This window comes from Brachyistius frenatus, unplaced genomic scaffold (assembly GCF_029030835.1).
Source record: "Brachyistius frenatus isolate BFR_SWC_R1_liver_20210118 unplaced genomic scaffold, ASM2903083v1 Contig_108, whole genome shotgun sequence".
In the NCBI taxonomy this organism is placed as follows: domain Eukaryota; kingdom Metazoa; phylum Chordata; class Actinopteri; family Embiotocidae; genus Brachyistius; species Brachyistius frenatus.
Genome location: NW_027210707.1, coordinates 831,556 through 845,869, shown reverse-complemented (window position 1 = coordinate 845,869; position 14,314 = coordinate 831,556). Strand labels below are relative to the sequence as shown.

The window sequence follows — 14,314 nt, the reverse complement described above, 5'->3', positions numbered from 1 at the left end:
TTATACGGAGTTACAGTTGAATGCACCCAAAGGCAAAGTATAAATGTGGTTGACATTTGAAGTGAAAAAAGAAAACTTTTCTTCAAATGTAGAAAATAAAAAACCCCAGTAATTATAGCAGAGTTAAGCAAATTATGCCATACAAATTATAAGATATACAGGAAGAGTCTTTAATAAGGCCTTTTTTTATTTTGTATTATTAAGGCATCAATAAGGCCTTTATATGATGACATTATTAACAACATAAGTGTCTCTAGATTTAAAACACTTTGGCTGTTTTTGAGGTAGTGTAAAAAGTTTGTTCTGGACTGTTTGGACCCTCCTGTTCTACACTTCGTCCATTTTCTTGATTCTACCACGGGAGTTCAGCCCCGTCCCAGTTGTACGCCTTTCCAGTCTTTTCGATGCCGAGCGTCTCTATGATGCTCATCAGACGCTCCACAGAGTGTTCGGCGCTGAACAACCTGTCTTTGGGCACGTTCCTGTGATAAGGCCGCGAGAGGTCTGTGTTGACTGTTCCCGGATGTAAGGACACACACACCACCTGGAAAATAATCATCGGAGAGAGCGTCATCCATCAGACGTCGGACATACATACATACATACATACATACATACATAGGACACACACACCATGTGTCCATGTATGTGTAGATAGATAGATAGATAGATAGATAGATAGATAGATAGATAGATAGATAGATAGATAGATAGATAGATAGATAGATAGATAGATAGATAGATAGATAGATAGATAGATAGATAGATAGATAGATAGATAAAACAGTGTTAATGGTGAAGGACAGATTTGGCCAGAGGTGAGTTATTGTACAGTCTGATTGCAGCGGGCAGCAATAATCTCCTGTATCAGCAATGATCTCCTGTATCATGAAATCAGGAATGTTCTCCTGTATCAGGAATGATCTCCTGTTTCAAGAATGATCTCCTGTTTCAAGAATGATCTCCTGTTTCAAGAATGAGCTCCTGTATCGGTCCTTGTGACAGCGGCGCTGGATGAGTCTGAAGGAGAAACAAAAAACTTTAAGAAGACTTACCTTGGGTCGACTGCGGCCCAACTCTATAGACAAATTCCTGGTGGCCATGTTGAGAGCTGCTTTAGACATTCTGTAGCTGTACCAACCACCAAGACCTGAGAGGTGAGAGAGGAAAGTCATCTCATGTTACGTCACTACACAGGTTAAAAGTTAAATACTTGTTTTGTGTATCCTACATAATGCATGCGCAGAGATAGATACCATTGTCTCCGATGGAGCCCACTTTGGCGGTGATGTTGACGATGATGCCACTGTGCTGCTTGGCTTTCTCCGCGGGCTGCTGACCGAAACCGCCGGCGCCCTTCTGCAGCAGGGGGGCGAAATGCTTGGCCATGACCAGGGGACCCACCGTGTTGGTCGTCAACGTGGAGATGATGCCCTGAAACGGACATGAAGTCAAGTCAGGATTATAGATGGTGGAGGATATCTGGTGGAGCTCCAGGAGAGGAATGAATGAACAAAGCGGTGTGATAAGAAACTAGATGAGCAACACATTATGTCAGGTTTACATGAGTAAATGTGTCATCATTTTCATCAGCAAAGATTATTGTATGTTGTGCGATTCTGTGCTAGGTTATGTTTACAATAATACAACATATATGTATGCCATATCATATTAATTATATATAGGTCGTATTATCAACTATTAATCCTAAGGTGTAGACAACAGGGTGTGGTTGTGAATGAAGGTGTGGACGAAAGGTTGTGAATGAAGGTGTAGACGAAAGGTTGTGAATGAAGGTGTAGACGAAAGGTTGTGAATGAAGGTGTAGACGAAAGGTTGTGAATGAAGGTGTAGACGAAAGGTTGTGAATGAAGGTGTAGACGAAAGGTTGTGAATGAAGGTGTAGACGAAAGGTTGTGAATGAAGGTGTAGACGAAAGGTTGTGAATGAAGGTGTAGACGAAAGGTTGTGAATGAAGGTGTAGACGAAAGGTTGTGAATGAAGGTGTAGACGAAAGGTTGTGAATGAAGGTGTAGACGAAAGGTTGTGAATGAAGGTGTAGACGAAAGGTTGTGAATGAAGGTGTAGACGAAAGGTTGTGAATGAAGGTGAAGACGAAAGGTTGTGAATGAAGGTGTAGACGAAAGGTTGTGAATGAAGGTGTAGACGAAAGGTTGTGAATGAAGGTGTAGACGAAAGGTTGTGAATGAAGGTGTAGACGAAAGGTTGTGAATGAAGGTGTAGACGAAAGGTTGTGAATGAAGGTGTAGACGAAAGGTTGTGAATGAAGGTGTAGACGAAAGGTTGTGAATGAAGGTGTAGACGAAAGGTTGTGAATGAAGGTGTAGACGAAAGGTTGTGAATGAAGGTGTAGACGAAAGGTTGTGAATGAAGGTGTAGACGAAAGGTTGTGAATGAAGGTGTAGACGAAAGGTTGTGAATGAAGGTGAAGACGAAAGGTTGTGAATGAAGGTGTAGACGAAAGGTTGTGAATGAAGGTGTAGACGAAAGGTTGTGAATGAAGGTGTAGACGAAAGGTTGTGAATGAAGGTGTAGACGAAAGGTTGTGAATGAAGGTGTAGACGAAAGGTTGTGAATGAAGGTGTAGACGAAAGGTTGTGAATGAAGGTGTAGACAAAAGGTTGTGAATGAAGGTGTAGACGAAAGGTTGTGAATGAAGGTGTAGACGAAAGGTTGTGAATTAAGGTGTAGACGAAAGGTTGTGAATGAATGTGTAGACAAAAGGCTGTGTTTGTGAATGAGAGTGAAAGTACTGTGCCAAACTGAACTGACACATACTCTGTTGCGGTCAGGGAAACATAGTCTGGACCCAGAGCTCTGTAAACTGGTTATTCTGCTGCTGTTAAATAAATATCTTGAAGCCTGACATATTCTCCTATTGCCTCATTAAAGAACACGCAGGACTGGGGGCTGACACATATTGGCTTTGTACTAGTAGGAGCCCAAGTCCAACAATGTACAAGTATCGAGGGAATTTTGCTATTTCCATAAGCAACAAGCAGGCCAATCTAAAAATAAACATGTATTTTATGTTGGAAATAATATTGCTGGGTACTTTGAAGTGATGCCGAATTTATGAGCCAATCCTAACTCTTCATCTGTAATGATGTTGTCTCATCAAGTGTTTACATTTATTAACAGCTATGACTCAATCAAAATGGCAGAATTTGTGAAGGGAGTTTGGAATGGGAGAGCCAGTTTACAGCCTCTTCATTTCAGAAAGTGAGTTAATTTGTTTTCAAGCATAATGTATTTCAGGATTATGACGTTTCCCATGTGGCAGAATGAGATTAGTCACTTTAAAGCACTTTTTTTTTCTCTTTTTTTCTGTCCTTGAGGAAAGATAGGCTTTTCAAACAACATCTTACAAAACTTACTTTACCTGTGCAGACACATCCCTCAGGCTGGTCTCTCCTTTCCCGGAGGGGTGAAGCATCGCCGAGGAGTTGACGATTAAATCCAGCCGACCGAAGCTCTCTTCAACCCGCTCTGCAGCCCCTCGGATGTCCTCCTCCAGGTTCACGTCCAGCTGGAGGACCGTCAGTCTGCCCGGGTGTTGGCCAGCCAGGCCCCGCAGCTCGGCCGCTCCGTCCGGGTTTCGACATGTCGCTATGACAGCAGCGAGGGATTTGTTTTTTAATATATGTTTGCAGAATTCAAACCCCAGTCCTCTGCTGGCTCCTTGAATGAGAGCAACGGGGGCAGCCATGCCAGTCAAACGACATAACTAGTAGCCTGTGCTGCCTTCACTTGTACCCAAAAGGGTCGTAATATGGAAACTCGAGGAGCAAGATAGCAAGGACATTTCCTGAAAAAGGGACGTTTAGAAAGTCTGTAAAGGATTATAGTAATGTTAATATAGAGCAGCGCTGAAACCGCGAAGATGTATTTTGAAATAATGAATTTGAAGTTCAAAAAGGGAACTGAACGAGGGGTTCATGAAGGGAACATGTTTTCACAACAAGCAAAGTACGCCCCCTGGAGGTCATTCTCAAACCACTTACAAAACGCTGCATGTACGTGTCCCGTAAACTGACGTGTTTATTATACCATGAAATAATACGTTGTACTGGTCAGATGTGGGGCTGTAAGCAGTAAATATTCCTGGCAATCATTCTCAACAGCGGTAGCCATTTCATTAACGACGTAGAGATTAATTTTTTTTCATACCCTTCCTCCTCCAGTCCAACAGGCGGCAGTAGCTTAATAACAAACACCAATAACTGCGGGGAGGGGGAAAAAAAGAAAGAAAAAAAAAGCAGCGCTCTGAATATATCCAGGGAAGAAGTCGGTTGCCTAGCGACCGGTGGAAGTGTAGAGTCAGCGAGCGGGCTAAGCGATCGGCTAAACACATGAATCGCGTGACCCCAAAGCATCGTCTAAATGCCACCAAAAAGAAGAGGACCTTTGCAGCTTGTCCAGAGAGAAGTGGACGACACAAAAAAGCAGGTTTGTTTAAAGAATTGCGCCCTGAACGTGCAGTGATATTTAAATATGAGCGCGACTGTTTTGTGTTTTATGTCCACCAACATTTATACGACGAAGCTGATTGTGATGCTTTTCCTACAATGAGTGATGTAAACAAAGGTAAAGGCTGAGGATATCATTGAAGTGCTTATTGGTAAATCAAGTTAATACTGATTTTTTTTTTTTTTTTTTTCTCCAGAAAACACTAAATGAAAGGGGTTCATGACGTCTTTAATGAAAGACTCGGTTAGGAAGCACAGAAACATAAACAGGACAGATTTTGAATGGAGTCTGGTCTGCAGCATCCACTCTCTCTGGGCTTGATAATCAAGGCAGCACGGTTACACTCAAAAGACGGGCTTATAGAGGAGTGTGTATATATATTTGGCCACAGAAAAGCCTCATAAAAAGAATATAAATTGAAAAATGTACAGACGTACAATCCAACCTCACTCGTTTCCACTGTTTCTCTCACAGGTCGACAGTCTGGTGGAGAATGTGCAGAGGCAGCTTGGATCCACTGAAGATGCATTTCGACAGTAAACTAGTCCTCTTTACTGAAACTCCAGCTGTGCACGTTCAGAAATTGGCCATTTTACTCCTGTTCCTTTTTTTTTTTTTTTTTTTTTTGTTATAATTTAGTTGTAAGTTGTTTGTTCATTTTTCCACTTCCCAACAGATGTCAAGAACTGCAGATGTCGGCAGAGAAGACCCTAAAGACCCTGAAGGCACTGACAAAGGTTGGCGCTCTACTGTTACCTATTGCTCTTTGTAATAAGTAGAGATCAACAAGTGTGTAATTCAGCCGCGAGATGACGAAAATTGCAAACATGCAATACTGTCGCCTCGCCAATATTATTCATTTCATCAAGAAAGTTCCAAATAAACCAGCCCATGTTTTCTGAATGGTTAAAAAAATAACACAATTTCCACATCGTCAATTATTATATGATACTTAAAATATCATTTTTGAAGAGAGTCAGACCAACAGCAGATTGGACAATACTGTCCGAACACATTGGTCTGAACTTACTGTGTTGGATATTGCTGAGTTGTGGCTCATTTGAGTCTGTCACTGGATGTTCCAGGCTGATGAATTGGCTCCGGTGGGAAACTACGATCAGAGGAAACAGGAAGAGGAGAACCGACTGCAGAACGTCTTGGAGCGTCTGAAGACGCTCTCTCTGGAGCTTTCACCACCAGGACCGAGCAACAGAGCCGGGTCGGTCATCTGTGTGTTCGCCGAGTTAGGCTGCAGTGGTTCAGTTTCACCACAACATTATCCGGTGTAAAGCTTCAATTTATATGAATCACAGTTAGTGCATGTTAAATTTAAAGTTCAGTGTTTTTTTTTTTTTTATAGGCTGCAGAAGACATTCAAACCTTAGTTGGACACCTCATCCAAAACAAAACAAAAACAAAAATACCTTTTCACTTCACTGTGTTTCGATCCGCAGAGACGCTTCAAAGGAAGGCAATGAGGACAGTGAGGACAGTGAAGACGAAGATGATGACGAAGACGAAGATGATGACGAAGACAGCAATGATGACGATGTCGATGACGAAGATGAGAGGAAAGCTGTGAAACCGCCGTCTCACTCGGACCTTCGCATCTACACGGTCCTTAGTGATTTCAGAGGAGAGCAGGAAGGAGATCTGTCCGTTCAGGTGACGTACTTCCTGTTTCATAGACAAAGACGGGCCTTGAAAGTGACTGTTTTCTTTCTTGTATGGATTTCTTACATTTTAAAAAGCTGCACAGGAAAAGAAGTGAAGCTTAAATCGGGTGACAGATTCTTCTCTTAGTGCCGGCTTATTTAGTTTAAAACCCTTCGCTTGAACCTGGTTCCTCTGTAAATGACCTGTTCTGGTAAATGCTGCAGGTTTTCTGAACAACAAAAAGGAGGGAATCTGAAAGTTAAGAAAGAGATGAGGCTCTTTTTAGTGTCTCCTGCCATTTCCAGAAATGCCACATAATGTCATCTGGCACATTTGTATTGGTTCTTTATTAAAGAGAAGTAGGACTGCTGGAGCTCAGTCTCTTTTCCTTGCATCTTAAAAATGGCAGAGTGTTGTATTTACTTAAAGCAGAAGACGGCAATCTAGCCACCCAAACGCACCACCGACAGTCCTGCAGGTCGACCTGAAGTTAAAGAAAGAGTCAAACCAAATATCGCTGACAATCTTGCCTTTGTTCGTTGTGTGTGGCGAACTCCAGCTTCTTGCGTATGATTTATTGCACTGTGGTGTCACATAAAAACACTACTTATCATCTTTTTAAGTGATGAATTATTCAGGTTAACGAGTGATTGTACATTTGAAATATGTCAGTTTAGCACATTTATTTATTTATGAAAGTTTAATAATTGGAGTCACACAAAATACAAATGATCTGTTTATTTTTAAATAGTCACTTGACCCCTATTTCTGTATATAACCTTATTTCCAAATCTGAGTTTCTGACCCACTTGGCATGAAATGAGTTTTGCTCCCCCTGGGTGTCACAAAGTAATTCAAAAGTCTGTTTGTTACCAATGCAGAACTAATGTGAAGCTATCTTTGGTTGCGTTTCCTGCTGTTTCAGAGGGGGGAGGTGTTGAGGATTATCAGGAAGACAGCAGATGGATGGTGGCTGGCTCAGGACACTAAAGGCAACAGGGGAGTGGTGCCAAGAACCTACCTGAAGGTACAAATGCTGCATTGCGGTCACGCATCCGACAAGACGAGCATTCAGCTACAGATCTCATAAGACGTATCTGTGGACATAAAAATAGAACCTTCGATGGTGTATATTGAAGATGAATGAAGCTTTTGCGGCATTATTTCCATATTTACACCAAAACACAGAAGGATGAAGTCATTGTAAATGTCTCTCCTCACAGAAACTCATTTATCGATACGCTTTGTGTTTTCAATCTTCAATGTCGCTGTAATTTGCATTAGATGGGCTCCGGTGTTGATGATGAAGATAATGAGGATGATGATGACAATGATGATAACGAGGAGGAGGAAGATGAAGACGGCGAAAAACTGACTGATGAGCGAGACAAACAGAAGTAAAACATTTGACTTTTTAAAGTTTGATGACTCTGAGCTTCCAGATGTTTTTAAATCAGTGTTTCCCTTCAGATTATTTATCCAGATGAGCAGCAATGTACAAACATGAAGCATTTGTTAGTCACTCATTAGTCTTGTTGTTCCTCTGTCGACAGCAGCGCTTCACATTCGAACTGGTCGACGGTCAGAAAGACTCTGACTGAGGTAAAACTCTACAATTGTATCAACAAGTACTCACTCTGCTGGTGATTTTCAATTTTTGTCGATAAAATATATTTATGGTTTTCACTGTGTGTGTGTGTGTGTGTGTGTGTGTGTGTGTGTGTGTGTGTGTGTGTGTGTGTGTGTGTGTGTGTGTGTGTGTGTGTGTGTGTGTGTGTGTGTGTGTGTGTGTGTGTGTGTGACAGATTGATGCAACAGATGTGCTGTCTGCCATGGGGGCCATTCCTTCAGGATTCAGACCATCGACTCTCAATAAGCTGCTGGTGGAGGAAGGTCATTATGCAACAAGTGTGTGTGTGTGTGTGTGTGTGTGTGTGTGTGTGTGTGTGTGTGTGTGTGTGTGTGTGTGTGTGTGTGTGTGTGTGTGTGTGTGTGTGTGAGAGGACTGTGATACTGGTTGATTGCTCTTGGTTACAGCTGAACTCCATCATTGTCTAGGAACCAAAACTCTTAAATGTCCTTAATTGATCATTTTGTTTACAAAAAAATAGTTTAAGTAACGTTTCCCATATGCAATAGTCCAAAATGTAAACAAAATTCAGTTAAATATCATGTAGAACAAAGAAGAGCAGCAAATTCTCACATTGTTTTGAAGCTGGAATCAGAGGATGTTTCATGTTTTTGCTTTAAAAAAAATAAAAAAATCAAGTGATTGTACACATTTTTCCAACTAATTGAGTTTCAGCTACTTTCAGCTCTAAACTAGAAACGGTCACTCCAGACTTATAAAAGCTTAAACTGCCGTTTTTGGAAGGTAAATGAGCAACGGTGGCGCATCAAGAAGCGGAAGCAGAGAGAGGGTTTGGGTGATGCAGTAAGATTTAAAGGCATAACTATAACTGTGTCTTTTTCCAGGCGCAACATACAGAGGGAGTCACTACATGCAGCCTGAGCTCAGCCAATCACAGCTCATCTTTAAAGACCTCTTCCTGGACCCGGACACCGGCAGGGTGAGAGTGTCCCTCTTTGTGTGTTGGAGAATAATAGTGATGTTAGTTGATTTTATATGTCTGTTACCTTGTGAATCTCCTGTCCTGCAGGTTCGCGCTCGCCACGTCACGACTTGCGTTTGTTTCACGTTGTGGAGCTGCAGGATGATTCCTACTCCCGGGGTCGGAGTTCAGGTCCTCAGCAGGCACGTCCGCCTCTGCGCCTTCGATGGAGCTCAGGTACCGGGGCTTTCTCTCTGGCGTAAATATTCAGCCTTACTCCACTTCTTTACCCTCCTCAGGTTTCTGTAGAGGAAAAAACAACAACAATGGAATTAATATTGTTTGATAATTAGTTAAAAGCTAAAACTGACCTGAAACACCTGCAAAGATGTAGAATTGTGTTCAGATTTCTCTCTGTTGCTGTATTACCTGTTGTGATTCATCTCCCTGATTACTTTGGTGGAAGGAATCAGGACAACAAACAACACATTTACGGCAGAAACTCTTTTGTTCCATTGACTTTTCTTTTGTTTGTGTTCCAGGTGCTCAGTAACATCCACACAGTGAGGGCAGCCTACAACTCCAAGAGCCCCAAGAGCTGGAGCTTCTCTCCGAGGGTACGACGAGGAGACGTTTTGGAGCATCGCGAACACCGAATCACAAACTCTTATCGCAGTCCAACCTTCACTGAGCTGCGGCGCTTAAATTAGCCACAATTCTCGATTTGTGTGTTGGTTCCAGATGACGGGCATCCTGCCCACCCTCGTCGACGGAGAATGTTTCCTGCGCTGCAACTCTACGTCTCCGGACCTCGGTATCCTCTTTGAGCTCGGAGTCACTTTTATACGAAATGTAAGGACACAAGATGAGAAACAGGAAACGGAGCAGCTTTTCTTTTGTCGTAATCAAAGACAAAATCCCTGTTTGTAGAATGTAGAGGAAAACTAATAAAGTAAAGACTGTTTGGGAAGCACTCTTAAGTGTGTGTGTGTGTGTGTGTGTGTGTGTGTGTGTGTGTGTGTGTGTGTGTGTGTGTGTGTGTGTGTGTGTGTGTGTGTGTGTGTGTGTGTGTGTGTGTGTGTTAGTCTACAGGGGAGAGAGGGGACCTGAGCTGTGGCTGGGCTTTCCTCAAACTGACCGACGATGCTGGAAATCCACTCACAAACAGGCGCGTACACAAAAACAGACACACAAATAACACATCAATCAGTATCGTAACACAAAGAAAGACTCAAGTGTTTCAGCTCGCCGTGTACTTGAGACACATCATGTATATATTCATACACCCAGACCCCGTTAGAGAGACATGTAAGTATGAAATCACTCAAACATGGTGACATTTTATTTCTAGTCTGCTGTGAACAAATGAATGAGTAACTACAAATTAAACCTCCCACAGCTCCCTAATGTCTGAGTCATGAATACAAAGATGGACTGACGTTACTATTTATGCACCTAAAACGTGATCTACTGTGTACAGGACCTTTGAGCTGCCAGTGAACGGCGGCACTCCCTTTGAGAAGGACGTCGCGGTGGAGGTGTCGGTCACGAGAGGATGTGAGAAGACGCTGCGGACTCGATTAAAAAAATAAATAAATAAAAGGATCGAGTGAACGAGAACAAGTTTGGAGTCGTGATGCTGCAATCAGCTCGTCTCTGCTCTCTCTCTCTCTTTCTTCTCTCAGCTCCAGGTGGTGTTTTCCAGCAGATGCTGCAGGCCAGGCGGCAGCCCAGACTCATCGTGAAGCTGAGATCAGCCAACAGCCGGACCAGGACGCAGCTCGGGTGGGAGGATGAGAGACAAAAAGCCGATTATGTGATCTTTTTTTAGTATCAGTAAATCATTTCTGGATTTATTCCTGCGGGCATGTGTGTGAATACGGTACGAACATGTTAGAAGAAAGTATGTTTTGCTCTCCAGTCTGCTTCCAGACACTCTGCTGCACTGTTTGAGCTGCGTCCACCTGCTCGCTCTGCACAGGCAGCTGCTCGCCGACACGCTGCTGATGGACAGGTCCACCATGCAGAATGCAGGTAACACACACACACACACGCACACGCACACTCACTCTCAGCGACTCTTATTTAAAACTGCATATGTTCAAGTTGTTTTTTTTTTACATTTCTCTGTTTCAGATCTGATTTGTAGTCCTGTACTTTCCACCTTTCCGGTGCTGTTGGACCAAACAGACCTGCTGGACGCTCTCAGGGTCAGAGCTGAGGGCGTTACGTCCTTTTTTTATTTATTTTTTTATATTTCTGTCATTTGTTCCTGTATAAGTATGGATTGAATATATCTGAATATATTTTAAACATTGTCAAACTAAGAAATGTCAACAATTAGGATGCGTGTGAAACAGCAGGTAGACTTTTTAAAATGATCGATTAGATTAAGCGGGAGGCAAATTGTAAAGCGCTTTGAGACCGCTAAAGTCATAAAGCGCTGTATAGGTGCAGATTATTTAGACATGATTTTTCAGATCACAGAAAAATCCAGAATCCACCACCGCTGTTACATCATTAGATTTACAAAACAGCATCACCTTATCGTTGCAGGACATTTTAAATGAATTTATTTTCTTTCAGAGTGCCTGGCTGGAGGCTGAGAACAACATGAGCAGAGCACAGAAGGTCTGTGTGTGTGTGTGTGTGTGTGTGTGTGTGTGTGTGTGTGTGTGTGTGTGTGTGTGTGTGTGTGTGTGTGTGTGTGTGTGTGTGTGTGTGTGTGTACGTACTTGTATTACTTACTTGTGGGGACATAAGTCTGTTTACCTGCCTCCCTTCAGGGCACAAAAAGTTCCTGAAGTGTAAATCATTGATTATTAGTAGAAAGACAATGTTGAGTACATCTGAAGGAAATAAATGTAAGTCAATGGAATGTCCTTTGAAGTGATGGAGACACTGCTTTATGTGTGTAATTGCAGTACGGGCCTTTAGGGGGTGCTGTCAGGATCAGCGATTGGGCTTTTCTCTGTTGAGTATTGAAAAACAGTTTTTTCCTCCCTGTGTGTTTGCAGAGAGACTTGTCCTTCCTGAAACAGGAGTTTGTTAAAGTCTACACGTCGTCAGTCTACTTCCTCCTCCACTCGCCCTCGCTGCCCCGTCATCGCTGCGCCGACCCACCATCTGAGGAGCAGCGGGCCAGAGTCGTCTACGCCACCCTGGACACTCTCAAAACCCACCAGCGCACCACCGGCCAATCAGGAGCTCTGGAGGTCTTTGTCGACCCCACGCATTCGCATCTCGCATTTGACGTCACGGAATTGACCTTTGACCTCCTCAGTGTGGCGCGGTGACAATAACATCACGTCGCTCAGTTAATTATCCTGAGAGTAAATTTTGACGTAATATTTCTACACTTCGGTTTGGTTTCTAAAGAGAATAATAATCCTGAAAGCGCCAGAAACACCTGTTGGAACATTTACATGTAAAAGATCACGCCGGGATTTTTCTATTTGTTTTATTGTCAATAAATTTCACAGGAAGACGAAACGCAGCAACGCCTCCAAACTGACAACACTTTCTGGCTTTCTTTGGCCAACAGTTCACGGAAACAAATGGACCAAAGAGCCGTAGACTCACTGCTACTGCGTGGCTGATCCATATGTTTTTAATAGGTTTTGACAACACTGGCGGTCTGTGGCACTGAGGAATAAAATATATCACACTTTATATACAGACAATATTTGGATAAGTTGGATCCATTTTTCATCGGTTTTCCATAAAATGTGTTGACGATAAGCTAAATATAGAATATCACCACCTATCACTCTGCACTGGGACCGCAAATAAAGTTGCCTCAGTTTTGAGAAATGCTAACACATACAGAGCAAACATATTAACATTTTTGTCCACCTTGTGTACTGGCTAAAGACTGACAAGTTGAGAAATAGTTGTGTTTTATTTATTTAATCCAAGAGTCCACTTTGCTCCTCTTAAAGTAAACATAAAAACATTGTCACAGTAACAACGGAGGCCAATAACAGTGACAATACTGGTGTGACTTCATAAGCATGTTTTAATTTCCATTTTGTAATAAATCATCTCTTTGTATCATTTGTTGATTTGTGGCTTTTGTCATCTTTATGTTGGCGCTGCTCCACTCATCTACACCCATTAGTTCAACATCAGACATGTGTGTGTGTGTGTGTGTGTGTGTGTGTGTGTGTGTGTGTGTGTGTGTGTGTGTGTGTATAGAGTTACAGGAATTCAACAGTTTTTAGGGTTAATAGTTAATCTTTTTATAGCCCGGTATAAAAGAAGTGGCGCAGCGACAGGTCGGATCAGTCTGGATACAGACTGCTGCGGTTTCACATCGAAAGTAACATCTCCCATCAAACAGCAGTTTTTGTTGAAATATATATTTTAACTGTTGGCTTTGCAAAAAAAGAAGACATTTAATTCTTCATAAATCTCGAGTCATGGCTCAGATTCTCAAAAACGCTGAAATATTATTTATCAGACAGAGATTTAAAAAAAAAAAAACTGGATTTAAAGTGACAGATTATTGACACTGTCCTTCACGATGTAGAGGCGTTGCTATAAACTCTTCATACATCCCCCCACAACACAATTTCACACTTAAATAAATAGTTCAACCCGCCACAACTTCTTTAACTCTTCAGTTTTTGTATGGATTATATAAACAAGATATAATATGAATGAGTGGAGGTGAAGGGTGGCAGATTTTGTCACATATAAGCAGAGTCAGTCTCGCTGTTTTCCCCCATTTCCAGTCTGCATGTAAAGACGAGACTGTTATCAATCTTTTCATTTTACTCTCGGAAGAAAAGCCAATAAACATATTTTCTAAAATGTCAAACTATTCCTTTAAGAGTGCAAAAAAGTCTGTCAGAACCATCCAAACATTTGTATTTATCACGTGACCCTGTTAACAGCCCTCATCCCCCGACGTCTCCTCAGCCTTCGACATGACTTCACAACTAAAACTAACACATTTAACCCACAACTCAACCTCTGAACTTTAAACACGGCCTAATTAAAAAAAAAAAGGTCCTCACGCCCCTAAACACACCTTTAAAACCACCTGAGTGTGTACACACACACACACACACACACACACACACACACACACACACACATGGAGCCTTTCATTGTGTTTCAGCCACATTTGCAGGCTAATCATACCGCACATCCTGTATTTCCACATTCCAGCGGTTGTCGTGGTGACTGTATGCTGCCCACAGTGACCAGACAGTGATGTTAGTGTTGGGTCGAATATCAAAGAGCAGCAACACACAAAGGGAGAAGAAACTCTTTGTGCAACTCAGATTTAACAGAAGATTGTTTCCTCTTATAATATATAAAAATAAATAAATAAAAAAAAATAATAAAAAAAAAGCAATTGTGATGAGCGTGCCAAATTCTTTCTGTGATCTATATATATATATATATATTTTTTTTTAAACACTTTTTTTTTTTTTTTTACAGACTTCTCTGTTTTAAACTTGCAGCACTGAGCACAGGGTCCCATTAACATGAGTCACTAGTATCAATATCAGTCATACATTGTATTTTCCTTATAAAAATCGCCTACATCATTGATTCATCTCTAAAAATGTCCGATATAAAACGCTCACCGCAAGTTACCGCGA

The 14,314-nt window shown here is 41.9% G+C and overlaps 2 protein-coding genes across 5 annotated transcripts; one reads left to right on the top strand and one right to left on the bottom strand.

Moving 5' to 3' along the window:
- Nucleotides 1-338: 338 nt before the first annotated feature.
- LOC138628928 (C-signal) lies at nucleotides 339-3,786 on the bottom strand. Its single transcript, XM_069712322.1, has 4 exons — nucleotides 3,404-3,786; nucleotides 1,257-1,434; nucleotides 1,056-1,150; nucleotides 339-544 (listed from the first exon to the last, which is right to left on the bottom strand). Exons 1-4 carry the CDS (start codon nucleotides 3,728-3,730, stop codon nucleotides 353-355), a joined length of 792 nt encoding a protein of 263 aa, XP_069568423.1. The 5' UTR covers nucleotides 3,731-3,786; the 3' UTR covers nucleotides 339-352.
- Nucleotides 3,787-4,328: 542 nt separating this feature from the next.
- On the top strand, nucleotides 4,329-12,737 carry nphp1 (nephronophthisis 1). Of its 4 annotated transcripts, XM_069712315.1 has the most exons (21): nucleotides 4,417-4,470; nucleotides 4,688-4,858; nucleotides 4,966-5,027; nucleotides 5,168-5,228; nucleotides 5,577-5,710; nucleotides 5,946-6,156; nucleotides 7,073-7,174; nucleotides 7,432-7,544; nucleotides 7,701-7,749; nucleotides 7,953-8,055; nucleotides 8,623-8,717; nucleotides 8,808-8,936; nucleotides 9,242-9,316; nucleotides 9,441-9,551; nucleotides 9,785-9,867; nucleotides 10,180-10,256; nucleotides 10,385-10,484; nucleotides 10,621-10,733; nucleotides 10,836-10,909; nucleotides 11,286-11,330; nucleotides 11,717-12,737. In XM_069712315.1, the coding sequence occupies exons 4-21, from the start codon at nucleotides 5,184-5,186 to the stop codon at nucleotides 11,993-11,995; spliced, it is 1,938 nt and encodes a 645-aa protein (XP_069568416.1). In that variant the 5' UTR covers nucleotides 4,417-4,470; nucleotides 4,688-4,858; nucleotides 4,966-5,027; nucleotides 5,168-5,183; the 3' UTR covers nucleotides 11,996-12,737. The 4 variants fall into 4 exon arrangements, with proteins under 4 accessions (XP_069568414.1, XP_069568415.1, XP_069568413.1 ...); XM_069712313.1 differs by lacking the exon at nucleotides 4,688-4,858 and having other exon boundaries at nucleotides 4,329-4,470; nucleotides 7,704-7,749; XM_069712314.1 differs by lacking the exon at nucleotides 4,688-4,858 and having other exon boundaries at nucleotides 4,329-4,470; nucleotides 7,953-8,040.
- The last annotated feature ends 1,577 nt before the right edge of the window (nucleotides 12,738-14,314 follow it).